This window comes from Empidonax traillii, unplaced genomic scaffold (genome assembly GCF_003031625.1).
Source record: "Empidonax traillii isolate 1590-97213 ecotype Southwest subspecies unplaced genomic scaffold, ASM303162v1 scaffold574:size890810, whole genome shotgun sequence".
Classification (NCBI taxonomy): Eukaryota; Metazoa; Chordata; class Aves; order Passeriformes; family Tyrannidae; genus Empidonax; species Empidonax traillii.
Window position 1 is genome coordinate 838,952 of NW_020955767.1, and position 16,895 is coordinate 855,846.

At 42.1% G+C, this 16,895-nt stretch overlaps 1 protein-coding gene across 6 annotated transcripts in view; it reads right to left on the minus strand.

Annotated features, from left to right (window-relative positions):
- NEURL1 (neuralized E3 ubiquitin protein ligase 1) overlaps positions 1-16,895 on the minus strand; it is an 89,496-nt gene that overhangs the window by 52,131 nt on the left and 20,470 nt on the right. For all 6 annotated transcript variants that reach the window (XM_027898009.1, XM_027898014.1, XM_027898013.1 and 3 more), the window contains 2 exons: positions 11,950-12,191; positions 7,077-7,398 (listed from right to left, as the gene is read on the minus strand). In XM_027898009.1, the coding sequence (XP_027753810.1) occupies positions 7,077-7,398; positions 11,950-12,191 (564 nt within the window). The remainder of the gene's footprint in view (positions 1-7,076; positions 7,399-11,949; positions 12,192-16,895) is intronic.

A 16,895-nucleotide genomic window follows, 5' to 3' on the forward strand; every position in this document is an offset into this window, starting at 1 on the left:
AGCTAATTTTATTTTATTAAAGGTGTCAAACTTTTTTAATAACCTAGACACCTACAGGGATAAAAAATCACATCCTCTGTACAGTAAATTGCATATTCAGCAGCTGTGATGCCAATTAGACATTGAAATGACAAAGTGCTATCTCACGCCAGCAGAGACAGGGACGGTGTTTAGCTTTATCATGTAAGCACTGTTTAGCCATCATCTGTCATACAGGCTTAGGGGAAAGGGTCTCCACAGCTGGAACAGCTGGAATAGCTGGAATTGCAAGATTAGCACAATAAATGGTTATACTTTCACCAGATCACTCGATTCACATCCAAAACTTACCTCCAGCTCCAACTTACACAGGATTAAATGCACTCTTTTTGTCAAGCTATAGCTTTATTAATGAAGAGGAATTAGCTTTCAGCATTACAGCCTAAGGTTTGAACAGTATAAATTATTTAGCTGAATATTTTTGAGAAAAGCATTGAGAAAAGTGAAAAGATTAATTTCCTCTACCAATATATTCTCCATATTCCCTCTACCCTTTTTTTTTTTTTAAGACACTTACGACCTACAGATTTACAACAGGAATCACATTAGACAAACTAAGGAAAATACAATTATATGTGGCATTATTAGTTAAGAGAATGTCTTTAAAAAAAAAAATCCCAATTGTTTAAATTAAAAATCCAAAACCTTTGCTAACATAAGGAATTATTTAAAAAAAATCTCTCTAAAGAATATACTGCTGCATAAGTGGTGGGTTGTTATACTCTAAGGCCCTGTCTACGCTAGAAACTTCTGTAACAAACTATAGCTGTGTAATAAATTCAGTATACATTCAATTATTCAGGTAAGTTTATACCTTTATTAGAAGTAAAAGAAAGTCAAAGCCCTTTTAATTGGAATCACGGTTTTCATACTACACTCTCCACACTTCCAGCACTCAGTAAAGGCAAGATAAATTTCTTAGTCTAAACCAGCGACATGTACCTCCTCAAAGCAACAATCAAATCAATCATCACAACAGATATTTAATGTGAGAACATCACTTTTTTTTTAACAGAGGGGCCTACCTTTGCAGTGTCAGCATCTGAACTACAGCATACCCATACCCATAACATAAACACCACTTAAAATAGTCAGAGTTTTCATATTTCCTTGGGGTTTTATGGGTAACATGGAAAATATTACTATATAGACCTTCTTGCCTGTGTTAGCAACAATATTTCAGCCTAACAGAACTAAAGGAACTTTATAGCACAGAACGGATTTTTCCACTGGTCATTCTGTCTTGTTACAGTCTTCATTTTTCTCAGTCTGGGCAATAAAAGCCAGACTAATCCCTTTCGAATTTATTCCTACCCAGGTACATTTGCAGGCTCCCCAGATGCCGATGTGGACATATTGTGGATATAATGTGTCCAAGAGCACGTTATGTGCCAGATTTTGCTCTTTCTGTTCACCTGTGGCAGTGTCTGCACTCACCAAGCAGTTCCGCAAAGGCAAAGGTGGTTTGGGTGAAAGCAACAGGTTATACCGTGAGCAAGGCTGAGAAAATATATGTAACGTGCACAGCCTCTGTGCAACTTTGTAATTCAACACCTCACCGAGTCCCAGTGAAGCCTGAAATGCTGATCCCTCGGAGAACTTATTTTACTTGGCATCTCTCTGTTCTGACTTACTTGCCATTCAGCTGCTCGGCCCAAACGCCCCACACTGATCATGCTGGCAGCAGGAGGGCAGGACAGGGGGATGTTGCCTTCCCCAGGCTCATGGTCACAAAGTCTCCACTGTTTACAGTCAAACACACAAAGAAGAAAAAACCCCACTGTATTCACATGGCCAAGAGGAGCTCTGACCTGCTTGAAAGTGCAGTGTCCAGCAGTCTTATCATCACAACCAAGACAGGCAGACCTGGAGGACAGAGAGACTGTCAAGCACAAGGAGCTGCCCTGGGGCTGTGGGCTAACTTTTGGGTGCCTATTGCATCTGGAAAAATACTTCCCTCCAGAGGTGCTAAGGCAAAGCAGGGATTAATTAAAATGCCAAGAGATTAGTTATTTATTAAACTGTTTTCATATTTGTAGCTGTGTTAGAGAGCTTCCTGCAGCTGCCATAGAGACAACAGCTACAGACAGTAAAACTTTATGAGCAATTTAAATTCTCTCTCCCCTTAGGAGATGCGGGAAAACAAGGACAACTGGCTGTTTGCAGGTCTTGTGTATCTTGCCTTCATTAAGTAGGACTCTGTTGAAGCACTTACGTTTTTCCATCAGATAGTCACAGACTTCCACAGAAAGGGTAAATAGTTTATAGCTTCCACTTTCAACAATACCCTATAAAAACACATTGCAGTCATATCTGATTATCCAATTTTGTTTAGTGCAAAGCTCTCTCAGCAGATCAGTCCGCTTATTTGCACGTGTCAGAAGAGCAACAGAAATGGATTCCCGTGGGCAATGGAAAATAAGCTTTGCACTTGGAAAATAAAATAGTAATAACCACAGAGTAAAACTGCAGATGCATGCAATAAATTAGATTTATCATCAGTCTTATACCATTCACACTTGAAATTTGCCCATAAATCTACCTTACTTGAGGTTTATTTAATGTTTCTTCTAAAGGTGGCCTGGAGCTAGAGATTCAATCTATGTAAGAACTGACAGGAGTGAAGAAAGAAAAACAAAAACGTTTCTTTCTTTCCCCACAAAATGTGCAACTTCCTTGTCAAACAGACACCAGCTTAAGTCTCAAGATGGGTACATTTCCATCCAGGATCAGTTCACATTTTAACTTTTGATACATTGCAAACATAAAGCAATAAGAAGCTAGGAAGGGGATAAGAAGCTAGAAAGAAAAGATTTCTCAAATATCTAATATAATATACAGCACTGCCAGTGAATTCTACTAGGATCTGTATATACATTTATGACTGAAGTATATATTTATACCATTTCTACTTCAGGTAAATCTAACACATGCACATTTAATACATATGCATTTAAAATTTTCTCATTTTGCAAGGTCTTACTAGTTTTTTTTAATGTATTTTATATTTACAAGGTGTGGTTAGACTTAGCTTTCAACAGGTGCCTCTCACTGTGCCAACCTAAATAAAATTATCCTTGGTTTTCAAAGCCTGTGTTGGTAAAGAAACAAAAATACTTTGAAATACTGCATCAATGAAAATATAGAATGGATGGGAGAAGAGTGTGAACAGAGTAATAAATGGTAAAGGCATTTGGTTGCTGACCATACTAGCAATGAATTGGACTACAGAAAATGAGCAGACCATTCCTCACATTACCACACTGGAAACAGGGGGTGAGCAGAGAAGTACGCTGGAATTATAATTGCTTTGCAGTCCCCTTTTTCTGTACTTTTAGAGCACATGCATTGTGCTTTGAAAGGAAAGACACTAGGTGGTAGGGCTGGATGATCTTCATAGGGCCTTACCGATCTTAACCATTCTGAAACCCTGTGCTGCAATGTCACTGCCAAAAAAATGGGGTGATTTTCAAAAAGGCACCATGCGACAGGCAAACCTGGAATGCCCCACCAAAAGGTAAAGGAAAACCCTGTAAACGCTCATTATGCTATAATGCACACATCATTGAGGGAGTTGTCACCCTTGCTGTTCTTCAGTGAATCCACAAAAACTGTATATGCCAGGCTCACTAACCAAGAGCTTGAAAGAAGCAGGTTAATGTGAGACAACACCATTTGGTTCCCACGAGCTGCCATCCTTCCTCCAGGGCTCTGAAGACTCCAGGATTTAAACAGCTGGGCCTTTCCTTTTCTTTTTTTTTGATGTATTATTATAGCAGCAAGGCAGCAGATTGCTTATATTCCATTTTTCTCGGACTCTTTTTAAAAAGTGTGAATGAGCATGTGTGTATGTTGAAGTGATAACATAAGGACAAGCCACATTTCTAGTAAACATTACTTTAAATTATCCTGGAACGCAAAAGTGACTTGTGCAAAACTAGCTGCCCAAAAAGGGAAGCAGAGCTGTACTCCATCCTGCCTGCAAGTTGAGCATGTCAGCAGGAGAGTCACTGTATAAGGGCATGTTTATAGGTCATGTAAACCTGCATCTACACTAAAACCCATGTCCTAAAACACAGAACATGCATGCACTCCATTGCAACAGCCTCCTCTAAGCAAGCCCTTACACTGTAGCAGAAAACCAGTGAGACTATGTGGTCAGACTAGACTCCTGGGTGAATTTAAGCCTTTTCATCTCTATAACAGGACTAAAGGAGGGCAAGGAGTAGCCTCTCACCTGGGACTGCATCAGCACTGTGAACCTCATCGCTGAAGCCACCTCAAGGCAGATTTAAGCCAGTCCCTCAATTTGACTCACTCGGGCAGTAACAGGCAAACCATGGCCCAACTCAATTCAAACTCCCCTTGGCTGTGATGTAGTGGACCATGCAAGCCCTTTTCACCTGTTTTGTTTCAAAATCCAGCCATCAAAGAAGTTCCTAAAGGGCTCTGCCTCTGAACATACAGCAAGGGCAGTCAGACCCAGGAACATCTGTGACAGCCATATACACCTGTGCACTGACAGCATTAGTGACATGTGGGTAATTATCAGTAAGGCTGATGCTGTGAGTAAAGCCATAAGCAGGAGGAAATTAAAAATTAAGGTACAAACCAGCTGGTTTTTAATGATGCCAGAGTGTTATGCAATGCCTGTGACGCAGATAGAGAGGCAGGGCTGAGTTGGGCAACAAGACCTGAGTCGGGTGTCACTGCTGTACAGCCTCTGGCAAATCCTTTAACTCTCACAGGCTTTGCCCCCAACTTTGTTCAAGTCTCTCTTCATTAAATCTGTAAAACAGGAACAATGTCACTAGACTTGGACATCTCCCTGCTTTATTGGGTTCCACATTTTAGCTGGAACTGATTTACCAGTGTAATGCAGATAAGAAAAACAAAAATGTGTAGTTTTGGAAGTTGTCACTTTTGGGAACGTAAATGTACACTGTCCACTCCGCTGCAGAGCTGGGATCTTGCAGTGACTCAGGACTTACTGCTGCGGGTCTTTTCTTTGGGCAAGTCTCATTTGGGAAGTCAAGTTACATTACTGGGAGTGGGGAGGGAGCAACTCTGCAATAAACAGAAAGACAGACACCAGAAATGGTAACGCTTTTGGTCAGGCTCTGGGGTGAAATACACATAAAAGCAAATGGAGGCAGTGCAGAGGTGCAGTATGACCCTGTAACCCTACAGGCATTAGAAAATAGTGAGGTTTAAGAAAAAGGATAATGTTTGGGATTAGGGGGCAATAAGTCACTGAACTGGAATCTGAAATGCTAGGCTTTTCTGTTCAACATACCACTCCAGCATCCCCAGCCTCTATCAGATGCCCTGCATGCCATACCAGGCTGAATTCAACCATATGTTTGTAGCTAAGCTATGAAATTCATTTGTCAAGTCCCAGGCGTTTTTGGCAAGTTGTCTTGTGCTATATGTGTGGTCTGCTACACTAAAACAGGCATGCAGAACGTTGTAGCGGGTACGTCTATAGGATCCAGGGGCAGCACAGCCAACAATTTCCCTTCTCTGACTTTTAGTGCTGTTTAATAATGAATGGAGATAGAGAGGACTTGGGGTCGAAGACGTTTCAGCGCAGTTGCTAGGCTTAAAGCCTGCTGAAGGCTCCTGGAACAAGCTATAAACACGTATCTGAGCTCCACGCCAACTGTGTAAACTCAGAAGCTGCTTGCTTCATTCAGGAACTTCATGCCCACCAGAGTCAGGAGCCTTTTGGACTGGAGGTAAGTCAGAGGCTGGCAAAAGTCACATTTCCCTTGTGAAAGGGGATGTGGAAGATGCTTGGACAACGCAGGGGTGGATGACGGATAGGAAATGATTTCTCGGGTGTTTTGAAAGGAAACACATAATGCAGAGTTATGGACCCTCATTAATCAAGCAGAGCAGTCTGGAGGTGCCAAATCTCACAAGAACAGATGGAGGACTTGTAGTCATTTGTAAGCTCTTCCTAACTGAACCTTTTGTGTGACATTTGCCTGAATTCTACATCCCAATTCAAATATCACCACCTTGGCCTATGAATAGTTGCTTAGTGGCTCTGATTCAAACTGATTCACAACAAAAGATAAATCTTTCTGCACCTAAGAAAAGAAAAAGCTGGTGAGAAATTCTTCAATTCCTCTGCCTTGTGCAATCTTGGGCCAGGAGTTTTTGCAATAAAGTCAGTCTCATTTCTTCATCTCCAGAAACCACATCCCTCTTCCTTGCCATGTAGGTAGCTACAGGCAGTCCTGCCACCAGATTTTTTTAATACAGCACAGAATGCAGAAAGGGGGCAGAACTGTCAGAAAGAAGTTTCAATAAAGTTTTTCATATGTACCATAAAGTTGTCACTTTAACTGAGATTAGCAGGCTGCACAACAGGAAATAGCCAAGATCTCTCAACTTCAGAAGGAAATTCAGCTTGTGAACATCAGCAGGGTACCATCTAACCTTCTCCATGATGGAAACAAGAGCCATGAAATTACTGTTACATGGAGAAGTGCTGTGATTTGCCTCCTGGTGAATCTAAGGCTGCATACCGACAAATCAAACTCCTCTGTGAAAGCAGTATTTTGGAAAAACCAGCCACAGATTTGCTCAGGTAATTTGGAAGATAGCCAAGTTTCAAATCTGTCCATTAAACCAGCCAGAAAATCGGAACAGTGCCATCCAGGAAGAATTTATCTATAGCACGTAAAATGCACTTCCCTGCTTTGGCATGGGGAAAGCAGAAAATGAGATAAAGTCTTACAAGGTATATGACACACTCCAGGCTCTGAGCTCTGACAGAGCAACACCTCTGAGCAGAAATCCACTTACTTAGAGATGGCTTCCAGTGCTACACTGCAGCAGCTGTTTCCCACCTCCCACTGGTGTTATATTTACCTGCTGTGTTTCAAATACCCACTGACCCAGGCTGAGGTTGTGAGATGCTCTGGGGAGGAGCAACAGCTGCTTCTCTGCACCTGTCCCAGCCCAGCGAGGGGACAGGTCCTGTCAGGCTCAGCATCATCCCTGCACATTTGGACCCAGGTACTCACCTAAGAGCTGCACTCCACGGGTGAGTCCATAGACATCGATCAAAGCCCAGAGGGGCTCTGCCGTCCTCACCCCACTGAAGAAGAGCATCGCAGTGGAGTCGTTCACCCGATAGAAAACCCGTCCCTTCTTGTCCACCCAGAAGGCTATGATGTTTCCCTCATTTGCAAACTCTTCTGGCAGAGCCTTGGCCCAAAACCCACTTTGGGAAACCAAGTCAGGGCATGCATACTTCGGCAGAGTCTCAGGGTTAATCCTCGATGGATCCTTGGAAGTAAAGCCAAGTCGAAGAGCCCCACTCCAGCAACACTGTTTTTTAGTGATCTGCAAAGATAACAGCAGCAATAACAGCATTTGGCTCTTGAACATCTACTTTAACACTACAGGCTCTGTGCATCAAACACTGGTGGCCAGCATGCAGATGACCCCACCAGATTTAGGAAACATTTTACACACCAAACACTGCTGTAGCTTTTTCAACTGCAAGCAGCAATGCTGCATACTTAGGATACAATGCCCATATTTAAAACCAAATAAATCAAAATAAATCTATGTGGAGAGGTGAAATGTAATTACAGTTGCATGATGATTCACTTCTATTTCTAGGGTAATTCCTTTTGGCTTAAGAATCATCCTCTCCCAAAATGTGCCAAAAATGGCCCTAAGACCTTTTATCTCAGCACCTGCAGCCACAGAGCTCTCCCCATATAGCTCTTAGATGGTGGGGTCTCTCATGACCTGAAGGAAAAGCGCAGAATCGCAGTTACCACCATGCAGTTTTCCAGGTTTCCTAGACAAGTTATAGACAGTCTTTCCCATGTTTTGCTTGTCAAACTGGATGAAATCACAGCCTTGCAGCAGAGAACTTGTGTGTGGGAAAGCACAATTTAAAGTATTTAACTTTATTAAATACACAATTAGGAGGCAAAAATAGATGTTGCATTATGATTGGGAAAAACCTATTTATTTCAGCTGTGAGCAGTGTTTTTCAAAACATGTTGTGCACAACTACACTCCACCTGTCAGTATGCAACTACTCAGTGTGTCTGGGGTCAGGAACAGACTCTGCTTTAGTTTTTGGAATGGTTCACGTCTCATATCCACTCTTCTGCACCAGAGAGATAGCAGGACAATGGATTGCAGATGCCTCCGGAGCCATCAGCTTCTTCTCACAAGAACTAAGCCCTGGACTATAGGGAATCTGAGGGGAGCAGGCAGCGGGTCCTAAACACATGCAGGACATCCAAAACACTACTCAGTTACAAAGTCACTTTTTCCCATGGAAGCAAGGAATCTTCCAGAGTTAGTATGGTCCCCAGATGGAGACGATGTCCTTGGAGAATTCTTTCCTCTCATTTTATTGTTTGAGCATGAACCTGCTGGGATTTGTTCCTCTCAAAGGGATTCAGTCTGTCAGCATCCAGACTGGGAAATGAAAGAACCTAAGGATGCAGGATCCAACCTTGATGTGGAGCCCAGACAGTTCCTGCATGCCAGTTGACACATAATTGGTGTCTCTGTTCATTCACTGAACCTGCAGCAAACATGGCAGTGCTTAAGACAGTCCTCTTCCATCAGTGCCTTGGTAGCCCCAAGCAATTCCATTGTTGGCTGCAGGACAAGAGCAGAAACATGGATAGGTACTGCCCACCAGATGTCACACAAAACTTGCTGCCTTTCTGTAATTTCTTGCTCTGCCAAACAGTAATGGCTCAGATGAATGGCAACGCCAGAGACTGAACTGTCCAGGATTGCAGGACTTTGTCCTAAAAAGCCTGGCAGCAACCACCTGTGTTCCAACTTGGAAGCACAGGCTTTTCACCAAGGGATTCTACAAGACATTTTCTTTGGGCTTCTGGATTCTCTTCTAATCACATTTGTAAATACTGTTTTTTTCTTTTACATGTTCCTCTTCAAGGCAAATCTGAAACGTGTCCCCTTGGGGGCACAATTATCTCACAACAAAGACATTGTTCAAATCCTAGAGAATTCTGTTTTATAATTGAAGTATCAGAGAAAATAACTTAGGGCTCCGAAGAAAAGTTATCAACACACAATTTTTCAGTTAAGGAAGTGCTACTCTTTATCCCTATTCAGTCCAGCCAGGCACCTAAACAGTTTATATGAAACACTTGAGTATTGACCTCTGTCCCAGGAACCATGGAAAGCTCTTGCTTGTGGGATGGACACTGGGGTGACACTAAAAAGGACTGAAGCAGATTTGCTATTTTTTATCCCTGATCAGGGTAGAATGGAATCATGAGTGTCTCAAGTAGAATTGGGGTGAACAGGGCACGCACGTGACAAAATGGGGAAACATAATACACACTCTCCAAGAAGAAGCCTGGATTATTTATTGCAGAAAATTTACCACAAGCCCTAAAAGCTTTTGGGTCTAAGATAAATACAGCCTCATTGTCATTTGTACAATTTAGTCTCTTGCCAATATTTCACAGCAATCACAGGCTGCATGAAGTAAATATTCATATGGTAATTGAGGCTGCACATGTTCCATGTATTAATCAGCACCTATAAACAGTTCTTAATACAGTCTGACCACAGGCAAACTAATATCCAAATTCAAATTAAGAATAAAGCCTGCCAAGAATTAGACACAGCTGGACAAAGGAAACACAGTTTTGCTAAAAAAGGCAATGGTTAATGATGGACCAAATTCTCTCTTCAGCAGCCACTGCTAGCAGAAAAGCTTGGGAGGTCCACTGGGTACCAGAAGGAAGGAGGGAGGAAAACACAGAATCAACACCCAAACTGCTAAGCCATGCCTGCTTCCACAGATTCAGGCTCCTGATCTGTACTGCCTTGAGCCATCTTTGAGAACCTCATTCCACTCCCTAGCAATGCTCTGAATTACACAGAAGCAGCCATACTGTCTCTGAGGCTGTTTGACGGCCGTATTCCCATATTCCCAAAGCTGCTAAAAAATCTCAGAACAAAATGTGAGATACAATACCTAATAAATAGAATGAAATCTCCTTACTTCTTTCTTCTGTTTTCCAAACAGGGTTTAGACTTTACAGGATCTAAATGACTGGGTTCATGGATAGTGTTTAGCTGGTAAGAAGATTTAAGATGCTGTTTTCCACAGGCACACACAATAGCGAGGCAATTACAGGACGGACTTATCATAAAAGCAAAGATGTTCTCACATTTTCATCCATCCCTTGAGTACAAGTTCTGCTGAAGCCTGTTGATTACTGCCATGAGACCTTCCCACTGGAGTCAACGGGAGCTCTGCTTATAAATCTCTTGTGTAGATTTGCATGCATATTCTTCACATATGTTATGCAAGCTAAAATCCTAAAATACACAGTCATAAACAAGTGTGAATTTCCAGAGATGGCTACCTTGTTTCAGAATGAGGAAGAAATAAATAACCCAGAACCTTTGCCTAAACCACTAAATCCACTCAAATCTCTGATGGTGTCTTCAAAAGCAAAGTGATGCTTTCATCTCCTCCCAGATTATTTTTGCAGTTGGTTGTCCAAACTGCTGGCCAACATGGAAAAAAAATCTCATTAGGCAACGTGAGTGAGTCCTCTGGGCTTCCACTGTGGATAGAAGCAGAAGAGCTCCACAGGAAACATAAAAAACCTGTAGGAGGGATTTTCTACCGATGGGCCTGAACCAGAAACCATTGAAATCTCTGTAGATTTCCAAAAGGAGGCATATTCCTTATTCCTCGCTTCTTTTCTGGTTCTAAGGGAAGAGACAGGGAAGGCTGACTTGCTGCTGTAGTTCTTAGCACTCTGGGACCTCTAGCACTGGGCAACAGCAAAATCATTCAGACTCGGTAGCTGTATGATGAAAAACCTCCCGGAAAACTCCTGCATAAATGAAGGATTTGCAGTTAGATCATTCATGCATGCCATGAACTAAAGTGGCCAAATAAGATGACCTACTTTGTGCCAATGTAAGCCATGAAATCAGCTAAGAACAGAAAAATGCAGTCTCACAAATTAGAGAACATAAAGATTGGGAAGTATCGGTGGATGGAGCTCAGAGGTCCCAAGATCCTTAAGGGCTAAAAAGTGCTTCAGTTCCTAAGGAGACTGAGGAGTTTCTCCATGAGAAAGCAGCTCCTGATGCACATGGAGGCATGGTGTCTTAGAGGAGCTGAATTTCCTGTGCCAGCTGCAGCACCAGGAGTATGAATTCCATCCTTTGGGCTACCACAGTCAGGTGACTAATTCAACAAAGCAGTCAGCAGACAGCAACAGTGACTGCATTCACTGCTCCTTTCATCCTTTCATCCAAACCCTTCTGTTTTCCCGGCCAAGTGCACAAGCAAGCACCTTCACTTCCAGGTCCTTTTCATATCTTGGCTGAGAAGAGGCTGACTCTCACCTCCACGAGACTAGCCCTCATTGCTGCTTTGTTTACAGGAACAAAAGTGCTCTTTGGGGAATGGAATGCCTTCACTAACTACTCAACCTCTTTCAGCCTGCCAGTAAAATTCTTCTGCGGGAAGGGAGCAAAGCCTAGAGGACATGTCGGCTAGGGAGATATTGAGGCTGCTGCCTTTCTAACTAATCAATAAAGCCCTTTTTTCTTGCTTTTTCCAAGCAATCATCTCAATTCAATCTCTCATTCTTGTCTAACATCAAGACAAGTGTCTTTGGAACACAGATTTCCCTTTTGTTGCCAGTTTCTACAGCAGTCTGTACCTAAGGCTCCAAGAACTGCAGTGACAAAAGCAGAAGTACCAATGAAGATCACAGATCTTTAAGGCCAAGATCTGATTACTGTGCTTTTCAAGGAAGGGCTAGAGATTCGCTGCAAGCACCAAATCCTGGTACACCCCAGCGTTCTTCACAGCAACTCCCACAGCAAAAAGGGAAGGTATAATTTACTCACCTTAAGCCTGACTTGTTCATAAATAACAATGGGCCTGTTGCTGAAGGTAATGGCATTGCAGAAGCTAGCCTGGCGCTTCACCGCCTTCTGTGTTGTGTCCATGATGATCTGGGATCCCTTCGTGTGAGGATGGAAAAGCAGAGGGCTGATGGACAGAGTTCCACACTGTGAGATGGGGAGACAGTGCTTCTGCTTGTGGTGGCATCTGTGGGAGGAAGTTGAAAACGACCCACCAATGGAATCTGAAAGCAGAATGAGGAAAAAAGGGTTTCAAATCTGCTACAAGTAACACGGCAATTTGCAATGCCAAAAAAAAAAAAAAAAAAAAAAAAAAAAAAAAAAAAAAAAAAAAAAAAAAAAAAAAAAAAAAAAAAAAAAAAAAAAAAAAAAAAAAAAAAAAAAAAAAAAAAAAAAAGCAGAGATACTTCAGAGAGAAATTATAGATCAAAGCTAAAAAGCTAGCCAAATCCTTACTCTGTAAATCACTGAGGGTTTCTAGAGTATCTTGAGCAATAAAAGACTACAAGGATATTGAAGACTTCCATCTGGACAATCTGATAGTACAGAGCAAGACACTGAAATCACAGGCCGTCTTGAGGTCACAGACCAGGAAAGAACAAAAGAATTGGTTCCAAAACTAGAGCAAAGCACACGTGAAGTTGCTGTATCAAAGCTGTCACACTTAAGGAACAATCTTCCACTTCCAGAGGGATCCTACACAACTTGATAATTTCTCTCACACCTCCTTTGCAACAGCCAGTGATCTTTCCCTCCATGTGACTCCAGACACTGCCCTATCCTCCCACGCTAAGTGCCAGTTCCAACACACACACTGCTAATTTATACTCAAGCTCTACTCAGCAGTAACCCACCTGGACTTCTCCATCAACCCCCATCCATTCTCCTCTCTCCTCCACTGACGGGAACCTCAGCTGAGATTCCACTTGTCATGAAGGCATTGATCAGCACACTATGATTACAGTGAGGAAAGCAAATAGGGAGAGAGGCTATGAAGAAGGGAGATTACATCTTTCTCTAACCAAGACCCTGCACAAAGACTGTAGGGTGGTCTGCACAATCAACACAGCTACGACAGCGGCTTTGTTAATGAACAAATGGGCACACACATTTCTTTTCAACAGGGAGCCTGCAGCAGTTCCAGCCCAAAACAACCATTATGCTGAACACAAGTCATCTGCTTCCTTTTCCTTGTGTGCACACACACACTACATTATGCACATATGTTTAGGAGGAAATACTCCTAGATTTGGAAACAGAGTACCAACAGAATAAAGGACTACTCTGTGATAGACTCAATGATGCAACTAAAGCAAATATGACCTTAACAATGTGCCAGTTTGTGCTGTAAAGATGCATGATTAAACACCATCCTTCGAACACACAAATGATAGAAACTAATTATGTAAATTCTTCACCCAAATTAATTGCTCACTGTTATGTCTTTCTATACCTTCTATAACATAATGCTTACAAAAGCCTGGACCCTCTTCCTCCAAGCCTTTTGGGTGGTCTTAGCTTGTAGCTACACAAAATTGTAATGGCACATCATCAGAGTGAGTGTGAATAACTACCAGCAGAACCTAAAATGTTGGTTTATGATGAGAAAATTATAACTCAACTTCAGCATCTGTCACTCTGGCCTTCTCCTCTTGTATCCTTGTTTGTTTCTTTTTTCTCCCATTTTCAGCAACAGTTCTGGACTTTAAAAGCAGAGCAGGGAGGTCATACAGCAGGGCTGTTACCTTTAAACACTTTCATTAATGCTTTGTGGGAGAGGTGAACCAAATGGGAGTTATTTGATGCTAAAAATGATGTGGAATATGTCGACTTCCTTCTCCTGTTCCTCACACATGGAGGAGAAATAAGGTGCAGAGAACCAAGAAAAAGTAGAGGTTAACCTGAGCAGGCAGGTCACAAAGGGAAACCTTTAGAAGGAACAGCCTGCATGAAACGGGAGCTTGACAAGGGGAAGGTCGGGATGCAGCAGCTCATATGAGCCTGACCTTTTCCCTTTGGAAAGGTCACTGCTGACCTGGGACGGCGCACCCTGACTTTCCCCGCAGACCAGACTAGGTGGTCAGAAGATAATACAAGCTGCAGCAGCCTCACAGATAGAATCTTCTTAGGTTACTGCCTAAGATGTGTTTAATTTGAGGCTGTCTTATGCCTCCAAGAACAGGAGGTTGAATCATTTCCAGTACCACTAGCTTTTTTGCAAACCAAGTACTTTTTTTACTACCACCCAGTAATGTTAAGCAGTTGAACCTCTCTGTCCCACTCCTAAGTGCATCTTTTCTGGAGCCCTGTTTGAGAAAGCAGTGTCCCAAAAGTGGCACAATTATCCCTCCATGTGCATCTCCCTCCCTCTTAGTCTCCTGGATCCCAAGGCCTGAACAACATCCTATAAACAACACACAATATACAAGGCAGCAATGGAAATTCACAGCTTAGAAAAATGCATTTCAAAGCCTGTCAGGGGTTTTCACCAGAAGTGCTCATGCTCTGCAAACATTAGGTACAATCTTAAAGGCTTGGGATTTCTTAAATGCTGCAAGAAATGACTGGATTTAATTTTTTTAAAATACATTTTTGCCAGTTGAAAATATCTTGATAGGCACCTATCAGAATACCGTAAAAAATAATTTCAGACTGAAAACGAACTGCAAGGTATTTAAGATAAACTTCTTACAGCATGTGAAATAAGTAGCATTCTGAATTGAAAGAAACAGAAAAGAAGGCTTTAAGGTAGAGCCCTAAGACTGACAAACAGCAGCTGATAGGAAGGACATATCCTTGTCTGCCTGGGGAGGAGAGGAGAGGTCTGGGGTGGTGACAGAGGTACCTGTGCTGCAGGCAATCAGCAGTGAAAAGAGTGGACAGGGCAAACACCACACTATGAATGGAAAAGAGAGTTTCAAAATTATTCCATGATCAAATAAGGCTGGCAGACAGGGCTTTATCTGACAGGTAGCCTTACTGTTTAAGCATTTAAGGGGAAGGATTTCACACTATATGTGAGTGTGGGGAATGCAAGGGACACCCTGTCCCAGGGGATGCATGGATGGTGCAGCAGAAAAGGCCTGGCCCTGAAAGAGTACCCACACAGACCTTCCAAAGCTGGATAATTACTAGCAGCACAGAGAGAAAAAAAATCAACTGAGAAGAATGCTTGTAATCCTTACTGCTTCTTGAGCTGGACCCAGACTTCTGAAAATTATCAGTGAAATACAGTGTAACTAGTTACACTGATCCTTTATATTTGTTAAGAAAATTCAAAAGGAGAAAAGATAACGAAATTGTTGTGCTAGGTTTTGCAAAAGGATTCTTAAAAGCACACTCTGAGATACAGTTTACTAAAAATAAGCATTAGCTTAACACCAGTGGAAACTGGAAAGGGGTTGCAAATCTTGTTTTCTCACATGCAGCCTGACCCAGGGCATGTGCACAGAAGAAAGAGAACCATAAACTAATGCAAATTTTCACTGCCTTTATAAACATGTTTGCTGTTCTTGAAGGAGTAAGTAATAACGTATCTCCAGCCTATATCCAACTCTCCCTGTGCCTGTTATGATGACAACGACCCTGTCAGATTGCTGTCCCCACAGTCGAGTACCCATCTCTGTATTGCAAGATAACTAAGAATCAAAAGCAAAGCTTTCTTTCACAAACTGTAGCCTTGCAGGTGTTGGGGCATTAGATAGAAATTAAAAGGGTTAATTCAAGAGCATTAATCCAAATTGTGGAGCATCTTGGGTTAAACTCTAGTGAATTAAGGAAGTATCTATACAAGGTGGATCTCAGCCAGCAGGTCAGATCTAGCACTCCCATCCAAGACTCCAAAAGAAGTCAAAGCCAAAACATAACTTATTTTCATCTGTGCTATTTTAGCAGTGAAAAGATGTATCAAGAGAGTAGGTTTGCACATAGTGTAAGATTTTCCATTTAAATTGCAAACTACGAGACAAGAGGCAGGTGCAGACAGACCACAGGCACATGAAAGGAGATAATACCAGTCCCTTTCCCTTTTTTTAATGACTGAAATGCAAAGCTATCTCTAAAGTAACGGATCTGACAGACAAGGGTAGTTTTATAGGCACCTGTGATTAGCCCCTCACACACACCACCACCACCACACACACACACCCCTCACCTAGCATAAAAAGCTGGAGTTGATTGCAGGATGATTTGCAATGGATCCAGCTCTCAAACCTGACTGATGAGTGCTGGGAAGGGAGTGGTTAATTTGTGAGGAGCCCTCTAACTGAAGAAGCTGAAATTTAATTTCATTAAGAAAAATAAAATTAATGAGATAAAAAAAATGACAGTAAAAACAGAGGACAGAAAAACAGGCCCAACAGCTGAAATCTGGAATAAATACAAGCATGACAGTTTGTCAATGGCAGAAGAGAAGACTTCCAGGATTGTGGGAAGGAAAAGGAAAAGAAAGATGAAGAGGGAGGGAATTTAGGCAGATTGGCTGAAAGACAGACTGGCTGGGATGTGCATTTGTTATCACTTGCAGTGATGTCACTGAGGAGCAGAGATGTGTCCTGTTCAACAGTCACTCCTCGTGCAGAGACAAAAACCTCTGCAGGAGAAACAAGCAATTACCTGAGAGTGGGGCTATTTTAGCCACATGGCTGAACATGGTCGACTTACAAGGCCCTGGTTACAACCTGGATGTGAGGCTTTACAAAAGCTCAGAAGGCAATGCTGAGGCTGAGCATCAGTAAGAGTCATAAGTGAGGCAACCTTTATAAAGATTGAGAAAAGCAGATAAAAGAGCTGAGGAGTAACAGGATAATAAGACCTCTGCTTCAGTTATAATAAACCTGAATTGTTTCCACTATTTAAAAAAAAAAAAATCCAGAGGCAAAAAAATCCAGACCAAAATTTAGCCTGGCCAAAGGAAATGTAAGTACTAC